Consider the following 19,632-nt stretch of genomic DNA (forward strand, 5'->3'; position numbering starts at 1 on the left):
GTAAGGTCACAGAGAGTGGTGAGGGCAGTTGGCTCCCAGCCTTGGCCCTGGCTGCTCTGCTGGCTCTGCCTGGGGAGGGAACTGAGCGGTGGGTGTGGAGTCAGGCATCCTCTGTGGTTCCTCAGGGCTGCCTCCCAGGCCAGAGTGGATCCAGAGCCTGGCCATGCCCAGCCTCTCCCCACCGTGCCCCACTCAGTCGGCCGGGCCGGGAGGGAATACCTTTTTAGGCCACTGTGGTCCTCGCCTGGGAGCAGCACCAGCTCGGCTACCGCTATTTTTAGGACTGGCTCTTGGCCAGTGGAGGAGACAGTGTGCTGCTCAGCCTGGGGCTGGTGCTGGCCTCCTGCGGGGGTGTCCGCGGCAGCCTGCCCTGGTCCTCACCCAGGTGGTCGGCATGTCAGCAGGTCAGCATCACTCTGCCCACACTTGGGCTGCACTGCCCCACAGGGTGCTCGTGATGAAGAGCCCACACCCCCTTTCCGGTGCTCTGTGCCCATCTCTGTAGCAAGCAGGGCTCAGTGGGGCCGATGCAAGCGTGGGCCATGACCGCCCCAGCTGCCCGAGACGCAGGCCTCGCTGCCCCATGTCTCTGCAGCGTCCTGTTGGTGCACGGGCCTCTGGGCAGCAGGTCCGAGCCGCACATTCCGGAGCCCTCAGGCCTGTGTGGGGGGGTGACTTGTCCCCTTAGTACCAGCACCCATGCACAAGACAGTCCAGGTGCCAGAGCCTTCCCACAAGCCTGGGGGAGCCACCTGCCTGTGGGGACCAGTGTGGGCCATCCTGTCTGAGGGGACCAGTGCTCAGGGTCAGAGTGACACATGGGCAGGACTGGACCCTCTCAGCCTCGCTGGCACTCAGGCAGGTGAGTGTGTGCTGCCTCTCTGCAGGCTCACCCCGAGCTCTGCTCATGGGAGGGTTGGTGCAGGTGCTCTACCGGGGCCTGAGGAAGGGGCTGGAAATGATACACAGAGGTGAGGTCACCAGGGACTGGCTCAGCCAGGGTGTGGCTTCCGGTAAAGTCCTCTCTGGCCTGAGTTCTGTCCCCTCCCCCCACCACACACAGAGGTGCACTGGAGTGACTGTGGAATGTTCTGGTACCCTGGAGTCTGTTCTTAAAACACACTGTTACTGAAAACTCGATTACACAAATTATAATAAGCCACGCTCCAAACCCAGCACTTCCTATTACTGTGTTGCATCCTCCATTGCTTGTGTCCGGCATTTGTATCCGCTGTGCTGGGCTTGCCCCCAGCAGCTCTCCCCAGTCAGGGCCAGGCATGTCCTGCCCACAGCGTGAAGTTGGCCAAGCGGAGCATTTACATCATGGGAATGGACAAGTCTGCACCCTGGGCTCCGCCGCCAGCACTCGACTTGTGCCGAGGGTGGAACCTCGCAGCCTCAGCTATGGAGGGAAGAACAGCTGTCCCTGTGGCTATACCCCCAGGAATTTGGGGGTTCAGACGCATAGCACTGCTTGCTTTGTTAAGTGTGGGGGTTGCCAGAGTTCTGTCACCAGTTGCACCAGCTGTTCCTGGGCCGACCTGGAAGGGGCCTCGGTGAGACCCATGTCTTGGCACCCCTGGGAGCTGGTTCTCCTCCGTTGACCCCTGCCTCCAGTCATGCGCTCACTCCCCTGCTTCCCCACCAGCACGCGGTGACGTCTCCCTGCACATCACTCTCGGCCTAACTTACTCACAAGGGAAGTCCTCCTTTTAACTGCCACCCTCTCATGAGCTGCCCTGCACGCCTCACTCTGTGGGGTCACTGCGCCCAAGCGGGGAGGTTTGGTGGCACTGTGGGCTAGGCACTGACCTGCTCGCAGAAAGGCTGGCCGTTCAGAGCCACCAGCCAATCCGCTGGACAAAGCCGAGGTGGCAATGTGCTCCTGTGGCAGACATGGACAGCCTTGGTGGTGCCGTGGGCAGTTCTGTCCCATAGGGTGGCTCGCTGTGCTTCAGACCTGGGCTCTGGGAAGCCGGCCCACAAAGCCAAGCTATTGAGGGAACATCAGTCCCCTTCCCATTGCTATTTAGAAACTGGGAAAGGCAAGACCCCTTGTGTGTATAAGAAAATCTTTATCTTTCTTTCCACCATTTAGACACTGACAAAGCCTGGGGGTGGGGTGGGGGGGCGACAGGACAGAGCAGAGCTGCTGCTCCCCCGGATTTCCCAGGCTCTGCATCTCATAGGAGCGCATGGCCTCGTCTTTGCCCCTGGGGACAGCTCATGGGCTCAAACCGCCGACCTTTCGGTTAGCAGTCAACACTACCCACTGAGTCACAGGGCTCCTCTGTACGACTCCAGACCGAGACCTCCACTACCCGGCCCTCGACAGAGACCTCCTGAGCAGTGCTGGGGCCGTCGCTCCGGCTGGGTGGTGTCTGGGGGACTCTGTCCTGGGGGTTTTGTGAGAAGTTGCCCCATCAAAGTCTGAGAGCAGTGTAATTCTGCCATTCGATCATTTATCTGGGGGCTTCATGGGCCCGATCATCCCCTCAAAGGCTGTCTCACCTGGAGTCTTAGAGCTCAACCATACTCTTCGGAGGTGTTCTGGGCGCGTTCAGTGTGTCCGGTCAGGGAAAGTCGGGGATGGCCATTGTCAGGACTAGCTCAGCTCCACAGTGTCCTTTTCCCTCAGGGACTCCACACTCACTAGGCATTCCTCCTTCCAGCGGCACGTCTTTCTCTTTATTTAACGCTTTTAAAAATGTTATCTTAATCATTTTATTGGGGGCTCTTACAGCTCCTAGGACAGTCCATACAAATATTATATCAAGCACATTTGTACCTATGTTGCCATCAACATTTCCACAACATTTTCCTTCCACTTGAGCCCTTGGTATCGGTTCCTCTTTTTCCCTCCTTCCCCGAGCTTTATTTGGACTTCTTGCCCTCCTGGTTCTCTTCCCATAGTGGGTGTTTTACAGTGTGTCTGGTACAGCAGCGCCCTCTCCTGTCTGACTGGCAGAGTCCAGGGACTGTTGTGCTGGTGCTGAGGGGGATGCTGTTGTTGTCATTGTCGCCGTCTCGCTAGGTGCCATCGAGCCGCCCCCACCCACCGCAGTCCTATGCACAACCGAACAAAGCACTGCCCAGCCCTGTACCATCTCCCAGTTATTCCCTGCCTGAGCCCCTGCTGCCGCTGCTGTGTCAATCCATCCAGCTTGCTGAGTTTTCCCTGTCCTACCAAACTTGATATGCTTCTCCAAGGACTGGTCTTTACCGACAACATGTCCAAAGGATGTGAGACGAAGCCTGGCCATGCTGGCCTCTAAGGAGCCCTCTGGCCTCACTTCTTTCAACACAGAGCAGCGTGTTCTTTTTTCAGTCCGTGGTACTGTCTGCGTTCTTCTCCAGCACCACAACCCCAAAGTATCACAGGTCAAATACTGGGAATGATTGGGGGAGGAGGGGCTTCATGCCTCTGGTTTTGTTTGGTTCCTCTTGTAAAATGAGCTTGATAATGCACAGGGTTAGTGCTCAGCTGCTCCCTGACAGGTCCACAGTTCAAACCCAAGAGCTGCTCTGCAGGAATGAGCACCAGCGTGGGGCTCCCCAGGCTGACCACCCCGAGTCCCAGGGCAGACATGCGTCACCCTCCACCCCTCCGTACCCTATTCTGACCCCACCGCCCCTCCTGTGGCCATCCACTTCTAGGCTGGGCTCAGCCGTCCACCGCATGGAGCACGGGACTCACGGAGGATGCTCACCATAGTGGGCTTCCTGGGGAAGTTCACAGGTTACCACACAGGTGAGAGACACTCAGCATGCGACGGTCACCAGGACAGTTTCTTCTCTGCCGTGCCCGTGGCAGGCAGGCCTCCCTCTGGCACTCAGCCCCTCGGTCTGGCCTCTGCCCTACTTGGGCAGTTACAAAGCTCTTTCAGGGTGGCCAGTGAATACCTGTAGGGCACGCCACTCTGCTGTAAGCTCAGCTCGAAGGCACCCCACTCTAGTTCCGTGACTCAGCGAAGCCGGATCCCTAATTAAGTGCCCACAGGCACCCCACCCCACAAGCCAGCCTCCTGTCCCCAAGCGCTCAGCTTGACTTACTCTGTGGGCTGGGCAGTCCACCGCTCTGCCTCCTGGTCCTTTGGTTCCTGCTCCTCTGGCATCACAACTGTCTCCTGGACCCAGGAGGTGCTGGTGCAGGGACCTCAGAGTCCAAAGGTGGCCTTCCACTCCTGGTCCCTCCCTCCCTGCTTCTGAGAGGGCTCCTTTCATCCAGCAGACGGCCACTACAGCTGACCCTGTGGGCACGCCCTCACAGCTGAATCAGCCTCCATCAGTAGGGGCTCCAGACCCCCCAGGAAGCCCAAGGTCATTTGGACAGAGTAACAAAGGCCCTGTCCAGGAGAACCATGTTAAAGAACTCACCGCATTGCACGGAGAATGATGGGGGAAACCGTGTGGGCACTTCCCTTCTGTCCTAGGGTCACTGGGAGTCAGCGTCAGCTCCAGGCCTGTTGCTTTGTCTTCAAAGTCTCAATTTTTTCCATTTTATTTTTTTCTCTCCTTCATCACCCAGATACTGGGGCACACACACCTCCCTCTCTGGGTCCCTTTTCCGCAGAAGCTGTTTGCCACTTTGCTGCTCTTCTGCAGAGCGGTCTCTGGTGGGTGCTCCCAGGGTTCTAGGCTGGCTTGCAGCCTCCCGGCAGCTGCCCTCCTTCACACGGGCTGGACCTTGGCCGAGAATCCCCCTTTCCCTTCCCTTCCAAGTCCTCTGTCTCCGGGAGGCCTGCGGAAGGGCTGCCTTTTGTGGCGTTTGCTTCCACTTTCCCGGTTGTCTCATGTCATCTGGGGAAGCTTTCGGGGTTGGTTGATATGCAGCGTCCATTGTCTTCAGCTTCCTTAAAGTTTCATCATCATATTTAGGCAACGTCAGAGGAAAGGACCATCTTTGCCAGTTCCCAGACAGTTGGCATTTCCACTGCTGCATCTTCAACCACAGGGATCTCCCTCCTAGTCTCATGTCTGCCTTCAACATCGAGCAGGCTCTCTGGTCGACATTTCTTTTTCCTACCTAGAAAATGGCTTTATTTTACTGGATATTGAATTCTAGGCTGATTTCCCTGCCCCCGCCTTTTCTCCCGTACTGTAAAGAAGCTGTCCGTTGTCTCCTGGCCCCAGTTTTCTGTTAGAGACACATGGTGACTCGGATTTCGGGTTTCCTGGATGCACCACTACACTCTTCCCTCCAGCTCCTGTAAGGTTTCCCCTTTGTCTGTGCTACGTCGCGCGATGGGTTTCTTTGAATTCATCTTGTTTCGTTCACTGCGGTTCCAGAGTTTGTAAATTCATGTCTCTCACCAAAATCGAGACATATTTGGCAACTATTTCTTATTCTTTTTTGAATGCTTCGATCTTTCCATCCCTTTCTCGGCGCTCTGAGACTTGACGTTGCCCCCGGACATACCTCGGCTGCAGGTCAGGTTTTCTTAGCACCTCCTCCTGGGTTTCTGCATTTCCATTCCGTGATCGAGCTCTTCTCTTACTTTACTTTCAGGTTCGGTGTTTGGCTTTTGAAATTCCAGTTTACGCTCTCCTCTGGTTTCTTTTCGCTGCTGAGTGTCTGTCTTTTCATGACCTTCGAGAATGTTCACTTTTGCCCCACAGGATGTAGTTACGATTGCTACCTTGTAGTCTTTGTCCGATAATTCCAGATGCCTCGCTCCTCTCGGCTGCCTTTTCCCTGAAGAGTGGATCACTCCCCTCCAGATTCTCTGAGTCATTTTGGATTGTATCCTAGTCATCACGAGCGCTTTGGCGTGTAGACTGCGCGTGTGAATACTTCCACTTTCACCACTGTGGGGCCTTGGGTCAGAGAGGTGCGAGTGTCTCTGGATTGCACACCATCTGCACCATGCTGCCCTGCAGCCAAGCCCCATGGGGGGGCCGAACTGTGGTAGGGGAAGGAATGCGGGGTTCATGGAGCCCCACAGTGGCCTGCTTGGTTCATTGTGCATGTCCTCAGCTTGCTGTCTTTTGCTTGTGGCTTTTGGTTGGCATCAGTGTGGGGGATTAGCATGGGGACTCACATAGCAGGACTGGAGCTCACTCTGCCTGCTCCAGCGCCTTCTGCTTTCCCATCTCTGTTCATGCAGCTTCTCCGCTAGAGGAACAGACCTAGTTCTTCAAGACCTTGACTCTGGCCTCCCTGCAGTGTGTCACGTGTCCTGTGCTCAGCCACCCCGTCCTCCCAGTGGGCATCAGCTCTCAAATCAGACCGGGAGCCCTTTCCCGCTGGCAGTACTGCAGTCATCCACAAGGGGGTGCAATCTCTCTCTCTCTCTCTCTCTCTCTCTCTCTCTCTCTCTCTCTCTCTCTCTCTCTCTCTCTCTCTCTCTCTCTCTCTCTCTCTCTCTCTCTGATGGTGGCAACAGCTCATGGTTCCTTCTGAGGGAAAGGATTTAAATGTTGTATTGGGATTCTGCCTCTTGTCTTTATGTGTTGCCTGGGTTGCCACCATGCAGAGAGACATGCTTTCCTGGAAGTATATACTATGCAGGAGAGGCAGGACAAGTGCTTCCTTCTCTGTCTGCCACTTGTCAGAGTGGGGTCCTCTTGTCAGGGTGGTGTCTCCACTCAAAGTTGGCCCGTGTGGGGTTCACCGTGGTATTAGGATGAGCTCATGGGAGGACTGTTTCCGGGCCCCCCATCTTAGCTGTTGATGGCCTTCCCTAAAGGGCATGTGGAGCAGTTCTTAGAATTCAGTAGTGATTTCAGCCTGCTTCACCATCACAAACTCCCGGAGGGCTCATTGTGCCTTCGGTGCCTGCCAGCAGGGGCCCGTAGATCTGTGATGCTCTCACTGCCGCCTCTTGGGGACAGGGAGACTCCCTGTGGGGCGTGGAGTGTGGTTGACTTGTAGGCGTGGAGGATCGGTGACATCAATACCTGCCACTCAGTACTGGGATTTTTTCCTTAACAGCTTGTCTCCTGAAACTTCCTGATAAGATCTTGTTGTTTTAATAACTTCATTTTCAAAGGGAACGTGAGTCTTCTCTGTTGAAGTTCGGTTTCTGCTCCCCTCGTTTACGTGCAGGGAACACCATTTTGTGGCATTCGGGCGACCTGCGCGCTGAGATGCTGAGAGAGAGGGTGCGTGGGACTTGTTGGGCCAGCGTGGGGTGCAGATACTGGTTGGAGCGGGCAGGTTCCAGGTGTGTGGTCTTGCAGGGACTAAGGCCAGTGGCCCCGTTTCAGTAATAAGGGTTTAGGAAGAGACTCAGGTACCCACTAAGTATGTGGGAAGTGGGACCTGGCCCCACGCGGCGGCTGACCAGGGCTAGAGTGCAGGCCCCCAGACATGCTCCTCCTCTGGCTGAGGTGCTTTGGTGTCCCGAGGGAAGGGGACACATTGTGCCTCAGCATGGTTGGCGCCTCCTCCGCACAGGAAGGGGCATGGGGGAATGCCTGGTTGTAGGTCTGTTTGGGGGGCTATGTGAGATAATGCAGGGACCATGCTCACGGCATGCCTCACACGCATTGATGGAAGGCAGCCTTTCATTGCTACAAGTATTGTGCATGTACACACACTCACATTCACACATCCGTGCACACGTTCATGTGTACCCATAACAGACACACTTGCAAACCCGAACACATATACAGCCACATACAGACACGTGCACACCCACAGACTCCTGTGGCCATGCCCTGTGGAAGGGCGCGCCCGAGTGGTCACTGGCCATCCTCCCCTGTGGGAGCTGGGCAGACTGTTCTTCAGGCTTACCGCAAGGTCTGCACTGCGCAGGTTACGTTTCATAGCGAGAAGGAAGAAACAACTCACTGCATTCTGGCTGAGCCCTCACTTAGCACAGGGTTTCTTGGCTGTCCTCCGAGAGAGCCATCCCTGGGCCTTCCTTCTAAAGCACTGCAAGGCGCATTCAGATGCCCACCTCGGTTCTGCTGAGGAAACACTGAGATTACTGAGGAAGGCCAGGAGCCTCCTGGGACAGGCAACGGAGGCACCTGGGCACTTGGCTGCTGCTGGGAGAGTGAGCGTGGTGGGTGACCGGGATTTGGTGTGGGGCCCTGCTAGCCCCTTTCCCTCCCTTCTTCCGGGGCTGCCCCCGGCTCGGGTGGCTGGAGGCAGTGCTGCCTGCAGCTGTGGGTCTTGAAGGAGCGCCCCCCTGACTTGCGTCTGCTTCTTCCCAGGTCGTGCACACCCACAAGCCCCACTTCCTGGCCCTGCACTGCCAGGAGTTTGGAGGGAAGAACTATGAGGCCTCCATGTCGCACGTGGACAAGTTTGTCAAGTAAGTGTGTGTGTGGGGTGGGGCTGTCCAGTGCACTTCCTGCACCTGCCTGGTGTCACCAGCATCACCTGTGCCCCACAATAGATAGGAAAGGGACTTGGGGCCCCAACTTATACAGCTGCAGCCATTTGGAGCAACTTATACAGCCTTCTGCACCTGAAGGTAGTGTGTTTCTGCTCACAAGTGGGAGGCAGGGCCATTGCCACATCTTGGACATTGCGGAGGGTGGGGGCCGATGGCCGTTCTGTAGCAGTGAGAGGGTGGATGCAGCAACCTATGGAGGCCAATGCTCCTGAGCAACTTTTCATCGTCCACACGTACTCCCTTTCATTCCTTGGGGGCAGGTGCTCACTAATCCCGCATGGGAAGGACCTGGTGCCAAGGCCTCCAGAAGGCGGGCACTGGTCTCTAGTGCTAATGTGCATCCTGATCCAGACTCAGTGCTAGGGCTCTGGTGGGTGTCATGGCATCCTGAGCCAGACTCAGTGCTAGGGCTCTAGTGGGTGCCATGCAGGCAGCATTGGTGTCCTGAGGCTGGAGTGTGCTACTGAGGCATCTTCTCTGGCCCAGACCTCAGTTCCTTCTGCAGAGCCGCCTCCTCGGTCTCCTGGAGCACAGAGCAGCCGCTGGACTTTCTGAATGGGATACTTGTGGTGAGGCCTGTCTTGGGGGTGGAGGTATGCTTCCCAACAGAGCACTTAGACCCATGCGTGTAGTCGGGAGCTGGGGAAGTTAGCATGTCCGGGGCCCGTGAGTGTCCTATGCTCTGTCCATATAGTCCCTTCACACCACGTGGAGTGAGCTTGCTCTGCACCATTGTGTGAAAGCAAAAGGCAAATTAAAGTTTCAAGAAGAAAAATTTAAGGAGAAAAAACACCTTTGGGATAGATAGAAATTTCTTTACAGAGATGCACGTGTGCAACCTCTAAACCAGCAGTTCTCAACCTGTGGGCCGCAACCTCTTTAGGGGTCAAATGACCCTTTCACAGCAGTGGCCTGATTCTTAACAGTAGCAAAATTACAGTTATGAATTAGCAACGAAAGTAATTTTATGGTCGGGGGAGGGGGTGACCACATGAGGAACTGTATGAAAGGGTCGCGGCGTCAGGAAGGTGGAGACCACTGCTCTTAGTATCCACTGATGATAAAGTTAAAAACCTGCTCATAAAACCCGCCGCCGCCAAGTCCATTCGGACACAGAACTGTCCCGTCGGGTCGCCGAGGCTGTGGGTCTTTACAGAAGCAGAGGGCCTCAGCTATTGCCCAAGGAGCAGCAGATGGGCTCCAGGTGCCAGGCTCTCGGTTCGCAGCCCAGCGCTTGACCCGCATCACCAGGGCTTCTCTTTGTTCTCGAAGGGCCCTACAGACAAAGTGGAAAGTGAAACTGCATCTGGAAAGATGCCAGGATGCAGGTTACAGAGACAAATAGACCTCGTCCTGCAGTCAGTCAGACTCCGAGAGCAAATCCGGTCAGCACTGTCAGGAATGCCCCTTCCCGGCATGCTTTCCAAGCCCCTCGGCTCCTTCTGCTTAGCCTGATAGCAGGGCACGCTCACCGCACCGCTGTTAATTGTTAGAGTGCCCAGCTGCTGACCAGAAGGCTGGAGGTCCATGTACCCCCGAGGAGTCTCAGAGCAACTTGGTCCTAGCCACCTGCTCCTACAGTTCAGACCCCGAATCTCAGAGCCCCGGCTTGCTCTGATCCGCACGGGTCCCTGAGTTGGAGCATGCTCAGCGGGCATGCTTGCCGAGTCTTCCCGCTCACAGCCACCCTGGAGGGCCATGGGGCAATGCGTGCCGCAGACGTCTTGGCGTTTCCTTTCCACCCTTCACTTGTGGAGTTACTGGGCTCCTCAAGCCACTGACCTTCTGCTTCGTGGCTCAGTGCTTACCCCACTGCCCCACCACGGCCCCCTACCGAACATACATGGTTATTCTCACGTGGAACAATCTGTAAACTCTCCCCCCACCTTCTTCGCCAGTCTGTTAGCTTTTAAAGGCATTGAAATGTGGACAAAATGTTATTTCTTTCCATCAGTTTATTTGCTGCTTTCCCTCCCTTTGTGTCCATGCAGGCCCCCCTGTGGCGCCCCTTTCCTTCACCCTGCAGAGTGTCTTCAACGTTTCTAGTAGCGCAAGTCTGTTGCTGATGAATTATCTCAGCCTTTGTTTGTCTGAAAACAGTATTCTTTTGTCTTCCTCTTTGAAAGGCATTTTGTTGGAAACAGAGTTCCAGCTTGTCCGTTGTTTTCTTGTCGCACTTTGAGGATATTGTTCGCTGTGTTCTGCATTACATTGTTCCCAACGAGGATTCAGCCATTATTGTCATCTTAATTTTCCTGTTTATAATGAGCCCTTTTTCCCCTTCTGACTGCTCGATTTTGTCTCTAGCTGGCTTGCAGCTATTTGATTATGTTGTGCTCTAGTTTGATATTTTTGATTTGTTGATTCTGCGTGTGGTTCTTGGCTCTCTTTCGCTCTGTGGTTTATAGTTTTCATCAGGTTGAGAGCATTTTGAGCTGCTTTTGCCTTTCCTTTCTCTGGGTGTCCAGGGGGAGGGGTCCCGGGTGCTGCCCACCGACCTGCCTCGGCCCCCCGTGTTCTCAGACCCCTTTTCTTGGTCTCTGGTTTGGATGGTCTCTGTGGCTGTGGGTTCAAGTCACTGCGCTCTCCATTTGCACGTTTTAATCGGCTCCTGAGCCCACCCACCCAGTGCCTTTCGTATTTCAGGGACTGTGTGTCTAAGTTCCAGAAGTTTCCTTTGTGTTTTCTGTATGTTTATACATTCGCTAAGCAAAGCCAGAGCAGCGACTTCTTCCAGGGAGGAAAGGGGGTGGGTGGCACCAGAGCGGGCGTATTCGAGTGTCCCTGATTCTGTAATGTTTTACGTCTCTGAAAAAGCAAAATCAAATAATGTTAAGATTTATTAAAGGTGGCTCTTGGGCATATGGGGTTTATCATATTACCCTCTAGACTAGAGATCAGCAAACTTTTGCAATGGAAGAGCCAATCCTGTCCTTCACAACAATTAAAAAATTATTTGAGAGCCTTAAGCATATTTTTATAAGCAAATGAAATCAGCTTTACCTGAATACTATCCTTTCAATGAAGCTTTGGTCATTTTATTTTCATTTTCAATTTCACTTCAGAACCACATGCAGGACCCGCAGTGTGCCGGCCCCTGCTGCAGACTTTAGATACAGAAATACTTCCTTTTTTAAATGCAAAAAGGGAAGAACTTTAGACAGGTGGTTTTCAGTAGTGAAACCCAACTAGCCTCCTGACCCCAGGGGGAAGGCAGGAGCCCGTGGCTGCCCTTGGAGTCTAGCCCCGTGCCAGCCAGCGTTCAGGAAGCCCTTTGGGAGTAAGCTGGAGAACCCAGGGACTTGGCCCTAGAAGCGTCCACTCCTCCGAGTCGAGGCCAGCGTGGCCCAAGCCTCCTAGAAGGCCTCAGGAAGCTGACTTGGGAGAGCCGTGTGGGGGCCTGGTGGCTGAACACCCTAAGTAACCTGCAAGCGCCCCAAGTAGGGGCGAGTGGGGAGTGGGTGGAGATTGAGTCGAGTGTGGGGCACACAATGGTCAGTGTCACCTCAGCCCCCTGCCCTTCCACAATGCTTTCCTGGTGGGTGTGATGCCGGCTGGCCAGCCCGCGCCCGGTCACCTCTGCCCCAGCTCCCGCTCCCCCGCCGCTGGAGGCAGGGGCAGCACGGCCCACTCTGGAGGCTGGCAGGCAGGCGGGGCAGGCGGCGGCTTCAGAAGCAGGGCAACCCCCGCCCCCCGCGGCCTGATGCCGGCAAGGTTAAGGTGACCCCATCAAGGTGACCGCCCGGGCGCGCTCGCCCCACGACCTGCCATCTCACGGCCTCGCTCTCTCCCCGCAGGGAGCTGCTGTCCAGCGACGCCATGAAGGAGTACAACAGGGCCCGCGTCTACCTGGACGAGAACTACAAATCCCAGGAGCACTTCACGGTGAGCCCTCGCTGCCCACGAGCTCCGCGCGCCCGCCTCAGCACGTGCGCGCGTCTGCGTGCGGATGCGCCTGCCCCACGTGCGCGTGCTCGCCCAGCGCCCGCGCGCCCGCAGAGCCTGGGCTGAGACGCCCCACGCGCTGTGGCTCTGGCGTAGTGGGCGTCTGGGCAGGTGGAATTCCGGGGAAGGGCCCCACAGCCGTGGTGTGGCACAGGTGGGCGGGAGGCTGCAGGGGAGCCCGGAGCAGGGGCAGGGGGCAGGCAGCTCTGGGAGCTGGGAAGGGCCCATCCCTCCACACAGTCCCCACTCTGCTGGGTGGCCAGGCCTGTGAGGGGGTGTCCCTGGCCAGGAGGGTGGGGTGTCTTTTCAGAGAGGGAGTGGGTGCAGGCTCTGGGGAGCCAGTTGTAGCTCAGGGAATAATGTCTCTAGGCTAGCCCCATGTTTAGGGGGGCACTGGAGCCCACTCCCTTGGTATGGACAGGTGCTGTTCCAGATCTGGCTTCTCCACAGCACAAGACATCCCTTACAGGTGCCTGGTGGACTGTGTCCCCAGCATGTTCCTGGCATGTGGTGGATGTGTGCAGCGTTGGGCCACGTTCTCATTGGCCAGTGTGTGGCAGGAGTGAATTTGGCCTGCCTGGCAGGAGCTGCGATGCTGAGCTTGTCAACTTAAGGAAGCATCCGACCAGTGTTACGGCGGTCTGTATGTAGGACTTTGCGTTCCTGTGACTTTCTGTTCCCCTCGGAACCCTACAGGCGCAGCCCTATGCTGCCTTGCAGGGTGACTAGGAGTCAGGGTTGACTCGATGGCAGTGAGCTTCATTTCGGTGCGTGTCTGTTCAGTAACCTTTCTCCTGCTCTGTCTCACATGCACAATCAGTCACAGTCTCCTAGAGCGAACTTGGCTCATTTTCGCCCCTGGCCTCTTGAGTAACTTCTCTGAACCCCCAGCACCCACTGCAGACCCTCATTCCGTCATCCTACATCCAGTTTTAGGGACAGCCTCACCTCCAGTGTTCCCTCAGGGAGACTCAGGTGCTGTCGGGCCGGGGTCACCCACCATTGCAGTGGTCAAATTCTCTTCTTTCCTGGGACCCCTTCCTGTTCTCCAGCATGCTGACCCTCTCTCCTGGCCACCCTTCTACCTCCACCTTCACCCCTTCCTCTGCTGCGTTCTCTCACTACACTGCTGTGTGGTGGCCTAGCCTTTTGGTCATCCCCACCTAGACTTACACAGACGGACATGCCGTACCCAAACAAAGACCATGTGTGTTGTGATTAGTGTTGCAGAGGAAAGCATATTGAATTTGAAGGCTGAGCACCTGAGACTATTTGGAGCGAAATACAGGACGGCTGACTGAAACCAGTAGGGAGAGCATCACTAGCCTGTGATGCCACATTAATGCTCCCCCAGGCGTGGAACTGAACCCCCAGAGAGCATGGGAAGTGGGTGGGGCAAACAAAGATGAGAAGAAATAAGGACTGCAGTTTTCCCAAACTCGCTAAAAAAAGTATAACCCCACAGATTCAATTACTGCAGAATAAATATAAACAAAAGCATCCTAAGACTCCAAGCACTTTGTCAGCAGAGCGCTGAAGACGAACCATAAGCAGTTCCCATTCAGCCTACCTCAATCAGTGTGCTCGTTGTCCCCCTTTTCTCCCAGCCATGAGGGCCTCAGGACAGTTCTTCCTCATAGAGCCGTCCAGGGCACTGTGTGTCCCTCAGGTCTTTACCATCCCCTCTCAACAGAGAGACACACGGGAGACTTGAGGAGGAGCCAATGTGGGAGGAGCCATACCACCCTTCACAAGGTTGACTCGGAGCAGGCTTTCTTTGTTTGAAAAGAAGCCTATTTCATAGTGTCTAGGATGGCCATTCTTCAAGACGTGAAGTCAAAGCTTGGCCCACGCAAACGCAGAAGGGGAAACAGGCGGGCGGGCGAGGGCAGCCCTACCAGTAGGAGGCAACAGCACCGCTCCTGAATTGGTTGTGTTGCATGACAGAACACTATCAGCCAGCATGGCCTGGCGGACATTTCTAGAACCTTCCACCTAGAACAGTCGTTCAAATGGCTGGCTAGAGAAAAGGTGCCTCAGGATAAGGCGCCTGATGAGGGTGGAAGCAGCCTCTCACGGAGAGAGTGCAGACCGGCTGTCATAGTCACTTCCCATTCCCAGTGGAGGGGAAGGGGCTGTTGCTAGACCTTTCCTGACATAAGGGGGCCTTTTTGCACGGCCTGAGCAGCCTCAGTAAGGCCGGCCCCCTGAGGGCAGTGCAGTGTGAATTCCAAGGTGGCCCCTCTCCCGATGGAGTCCAGTGACCCCTTCCCGGCCTGGGGTTGTTCACGTGGAACCGTTCACCAGCACACATCAAGTACATGCTTCAGAACCAGCGTCGACCTGTGTAAGAGAGCGGAGTTGGACACAATGTGCGCTCCAGTCACGAAATGATTGGATCAGAGTAAAAGTGGGAGGAACGAGTGCACACCAAGTATGTGGAAGCCAACAGATTTCTACATGGCGCCCGAGACAGAGGTTGCTCTGAGATGAAAAGGAAGAGCCAAACAAACCTTTAAAACCTGCGACGTGTCCGTCGCATAGTTTCAGAGGACAGTTCTAGCCTTGAATGCCTAAGTCTGCAAAACAGGATAACACAAAATAGAACTTGCTGCCCGCCCCCACCCCCCACAGACAGACACATCTACTGCTCCCTCTGAGGCTGCTCCCAGAATACTGCCCCCACCTCTGGCTCCTCGCCAATATCCTGCCTGCTCCCCATGTCTCCCTACCCCCACATCGGGACTATTCCTCGTATCTGCTCCCTGCAAGAGTACCCCCAACATCCACCTGCTCCCTTTGGTAGTTGGCAGCCGAGCCAGCACAGTCCCCTCCTCAGCCACACCCTCACCTGCCGAAAAAGATCATGTGTGTCCTGGGGGGTGGCCGCTGCACACTCAGCCAGTGGCCACTCTTCCCCACCCCCACCCCACCGCCAGCCTGTGGCCTCTGGCTGTCAGAGGGAGGAGAATTTAATTTTTAAAGATTAATGGTGTTGGAGCAATATTTTCAGCCGGGCCTGGTTCGAATAATAGGCCATTAATTGAACAAGGAAATTGAAATGAATTTATCTTGTACATAAATGCTGTCATGGGCATTAATAGGGATCAGAACACAGGGGCCTGTTCCCAGAAGGACGCTGAACCCGGGACGCAGGACGCGCTTGCAGGGATGTGCTGCGTGGGCAGGGCGTGAACTCCGGGCCGGCACCTGCTCCGGCCAGCAGGTGGCGCCGCCGCTGCGCTCTGAGTTGGATCAAAACCAACCTCACAACCATATGGTGGATTCTGACTGGAACTCTGGTGGCCGGTCTCAGACCTACTGATGTCCCCTGGACAGTGCCTGGCTCTCTGTCCTATTCGGTCACGGGGGCTGAGCCTGCCCCTCCTGCAGCTCTGGCTGTGCAGGGCCCATGGTCAAGGCTGTTGGTCAGGGAGCTGGATGAGGCAGAGTAGGTGTCCATTGTGCCCTGGACCTTGAGTATGTGCACCCCGCCCCAAGGGCAAGGCGCTGTCCAGTGCCCTCTTGACAAGGGGCTGGGGCTCATTTGGTCATTCTCTCTTCTGAAGACTTGTGTCCCTGGTAGGGAAAGTGCCAGGTAGCATGCTCACCTAAGGAGGATGAAGGAGGTGGGGCCGAGGGGCCGAGGGAGCGACAGGTGGGGTGGGAAGCCCACCAGGACAAGGGAGGGCCCGCTTGTGACAAAGCTGAGGCCAGCCTGCCTTGTGCGGGGCGGGGGGCGAGCCGGGGAGTCCCCAGTGGGACGGGAGTGGCAGCAGGCTGTGGAGGCCGACAGGCAACTCCAGGCCTTTTCTTGGTGGGTGGTGACAACGTCTCAGGCTAGGACTAAGCCATGGCTCCATGGCATCACCGCGCCAGGCTGTGAGGATGATGGGCACCCATGTCTAGGAGCTGGATGGGTGGGGAGGGAGGCGCAGAGGCTGGTGACCAGTGGCTAGTGAGGTGCAGCTCTGGGCCACCTCACCTGTTGGCCACCTGAGTGCGGACAAGTCAGGCATCTGGACCAACCACTTGCAGATGTCTCTCGGGCGTCCACGGGCTGGGAGATGTCAGGTGACCCAATTGGCCTGAAAGTGGTGTGAATAACTGGGCATGTGACATGAGTTGGTGACAGCTGCAGAAATGACTTTTACCAAACCCTACTTAGTAGCAGGCTGGGGCCCACGGGGGCTGCTGGCTCCTCCACTGGCACTAGGCCTGGGGCAGAGCGGGTTGCCCGGGCTCCCAGACCCTGCCGCTACACCTGCACCTGGCTTGCCCTTCACTGTGGCCACTGCCCGCACACCCACTCTTGCCTAGGTGGTGGCCTCATGGGACACAGAGCACTGCTGTCCCTGGTGGCTTCTCCCGGGCCCATGCTTCCCAGGAGCCCTTGCCTTGCTCCCCCACCCCACCCCGTGCAGTGGGGACTGGGTCTGGCTCCCCCTTCTCTCCTAAAGAAGATTTTTTGGGTGCCTGGGAAACGAATGGGGTTCCAAGGTGCTTTTGACCCCGGCCGGAGAGGAAGGGCAGACACATTTGTGAGAGGGGCTTCTCAGCTCTGGAAGCCGCTGGCCGCCCTGCCGTCCCACACCCTCCAGTGGGCGCGACAGTCTGATGAAGTGAGAGCAGCAAGATTGGTTTTCTGAGGGCAGCGGTCCCTCTACGGCCAGCTAAATCACGGCTGTCGGCCGGGCGGCGGGTAATGACCTGCCGAGCCCCCAGCACCTGCCTCCCGCGGGACGCGTGGTGTGCGGCGGGCAGCAGGGAAGGCGAAGCTGTCATATCGATCTTTTTAGCACTAAAATATGAGCCACTTTGCTCTGCGCCCGCCGCTGTGATGTGAAAAATAATAACTGGGATCCAAATTAAAAATATTGATCCCGGGAAGGTGTTGAGAGTAAATAAACACCCCGAAGTTTTCGGGTCAGCCAAGGAATGGCGGTCGGCAATAAATGTGTCGACACGCCAGAGCCCAGGGTTCTTGATCTGTTTTTCCTTTGAATTGATTTTTCATTATTTACTTCCTAAAAGTGCTGGAATTTGGTGCTGCGCATTAAATCCCAATGTTGGGGCAAATTTCTTCGTCGGCTGATGAGGTGCTGCTAATCCACTTGCTCATCAATCGATTGATTTCCGACTCCAAGAGCGGTGGGCCGCGTTACGTAAGACTTCCGTCATCCTTTTTTCTGCATTTAGGGTTGACTCTTAATTCTCGTAGCAGTCAGGCTGACACTGGCTCATCAGATGGTGGGAACACATCGCCAGAGGCTAATTGCCACACGTCCGTGCATGCTAAGGAGGTGGCCACGGGCCAGCATCGGCGCCATGGCTTCCCAGACCCGTATACGTCAGTAGTTCACCCTGAGGACCCAGTGTGGGCCTGCATGGACTCCTGGGAGCCTGGCCAGCAGTTCCCAGGAGCTCAAGAGTGCAGGGTAGGTGGCTGGGCTCCAGGGGACGTCCCAAAGCTGGATCAGGGGTCCCAAAGCTGGATCAGGGCAGCTGCTCACACTGGTCAACAGGCAGCCCAGGAAGACGTGACTTTAGTTGTGGCCTGTCCCAGAGCTCGGGCTTCTGTGACCTTTTCCTGGTCCCTGCAGTCAGGGATGGGAGGTGGCTGTGAGACACTGAGCTGGCTGTGGGGGAATTCAGAGGTTCAGGGTTATGTCATAGGTGTCAAGGACAGTCACGGGTTCTATGCTGGCTCTCACAGCCCTGGAGGCACTGCCCCCAGCTGTCTTCTGGATGGTGGGCCGACCTGCCATGCGCCTGCGAACCCTGGACTTACCCACTGTACCCATGCTGACCTGGACTGAGCCCACTGTACCCATGCTGACCTAGACTGACCCCCCTGTACCCATGCTGACTTGGACTGACCCCCCTGTACCCATGCTGACCTGGACTGACCCCCCTGTACCCATGCTGACCTAGACTGACCCCCTTGTACCCATGCTGACTTGGACTGACCCCCCTGTACCCATACTGACCTGGGCTGACCCTCCTGTACCCATGCTGACCTGGACTGACCCCCTGTACCCATGCTGACCTGGGCTGACCCCACTGCACCCATGCTGACCTGGGCTGACCCCCCTGTACCCATGCTGACCTGAGATGACCCCACTGTACCCATACTGGCCACTTGCTGGCCCAAACTGACCCTGCTATGCACCTGCTGACCTCATGCTGACTGCATACCAATCCCATGGTGTACCTGCTAGTGAGCGGTCTGTGTGCTTGCTGCCTTCAGGCAGAGCCACTGAGTGCTCTCCTGAACCATAGCATGCCTGCTGACCCTGTACTGAACTTGGACTGCCCTCCTGTTCCTAGACCGTGCCACTGGGTGGCTGCTAGTCAAGCTACCTCTGGGTGCAGCAGTGGCCGGAATGCTAGCAGCCCTACTTGGTCCGCTTCGCCGAGGCTGTACATTCACTCCTGAGCTGCTCCAGAGCTGGGCTGTCCACAGGCATGTCTGCATGGCAGCTGTGCCAGCCGGAAGAGCGGAGGACCCGTTGACGTCTGGGCAGGCAGTGCCTCTCCTGCAGGGCCTGCTGGCCAGGCCCAGCCCAAGCTGCTTGGCTGGTAAAGCTGTTGTGAGGTCTTTCAGGAAAGACAGGTGTTTTTACCTGCTGGGAGGAATGAGATGGATGCAGACAGCCTAGGGGAGCCATCAGCCCTGTGTCCAAGGCACGGTGGGCCCCGCCCTGCAGCAGCAGCTCTGATACAGCCCCTTGGCAACCTCTCCCTGCCCCCCACCCCCACTTGGCACCACTGTGGTTCAGGCAGACAGGTGAGTCTCCTGAGCATCCAGGAGCTTCGTACCCACCTGAGGTGCTACAGGCACCAGGAGAGGACCCTGAGTATACCCTGTGTGGGTGTGCTGAGCCCACACTGGAGGGTAGCAGCAGAAATGGGGCTGTCAGGGCTGCTGGCTACCCCCAAAATGCCTTTTCTGCTGGTCTGTAGCAGAGGGCTCTGAAACTTCCCATGTGGCAGTGGTGGAGCCTGCCCCATGGCCCAGGGATGCTGTTGGGATGCTCCTCCATGCAGAGCCTGCTGCAGGAAGTGGGAGTAACGAGAGGGAGCAGCCGACAGTGCCCAGGAGCCTCGACCCATGGCTGATGGGGACAGGGGGGCCCAGGCGGAGGCTGGAGTGGTGCAGTCAGCCTCTCAGCAGAGGTGGCGTCACTTCCAGCTCCAGAGAAGGCTCTTGGCTTGTGTCGGGGAAGCACACGTGGTCCCAGCCGGTGTCAGTGGGTCCACGTGGTGTGTCTCCGCCTGTAATGGTGTCAGGTCATGGTTAACCTGACAGCTTCTCAGCAGCCAGTGCCCACTGATG

At 56.5% G+C, this 19,632-nt stretch overlaps 1 protein-coding gene across 1 annotated transcript in view; it reads left to right on the forward strand.

Annotated features, from left to right (window-relative positions):
- INPP5A (inositol polyphosphate-5-phosphatase A) overlaps positions 1-19,632 on the forward strand; it is a 122,013-nt gene that overhangs the window by 47,972 nt on the left and 54,409 nt on the right. Inside the window, exons 3-4 of the mRNA XM_075533881.1 lie at positions 8,164-8,264; positions 12,146-12,233. Of these exons, the coding sequence (XP_075389996.1) occupies positions 8,164-8,264; positions 12,146-12,233 (189 nt within the window). The remainder of the gene's footprint in view (positions 1-8,163; positions 8,265-12,145; positions 12,234-19,632) is intronic.

Source organism: Tenrec ecaudatus, chromosome 16 (assembly GCF_050624435.1).
Source record: "Tenrec ecaudatus isolate mTenEca1 chromosome 16, mTenEca1.hap1, whole genome shotgun sequence".
NCBI classification, from domain to species: Eukaryota; Metazoa; Chordata; class Mammalia; order Afrosoricida; family Tenrecidae; genus Tenrec; species Tenrec ecaudatus.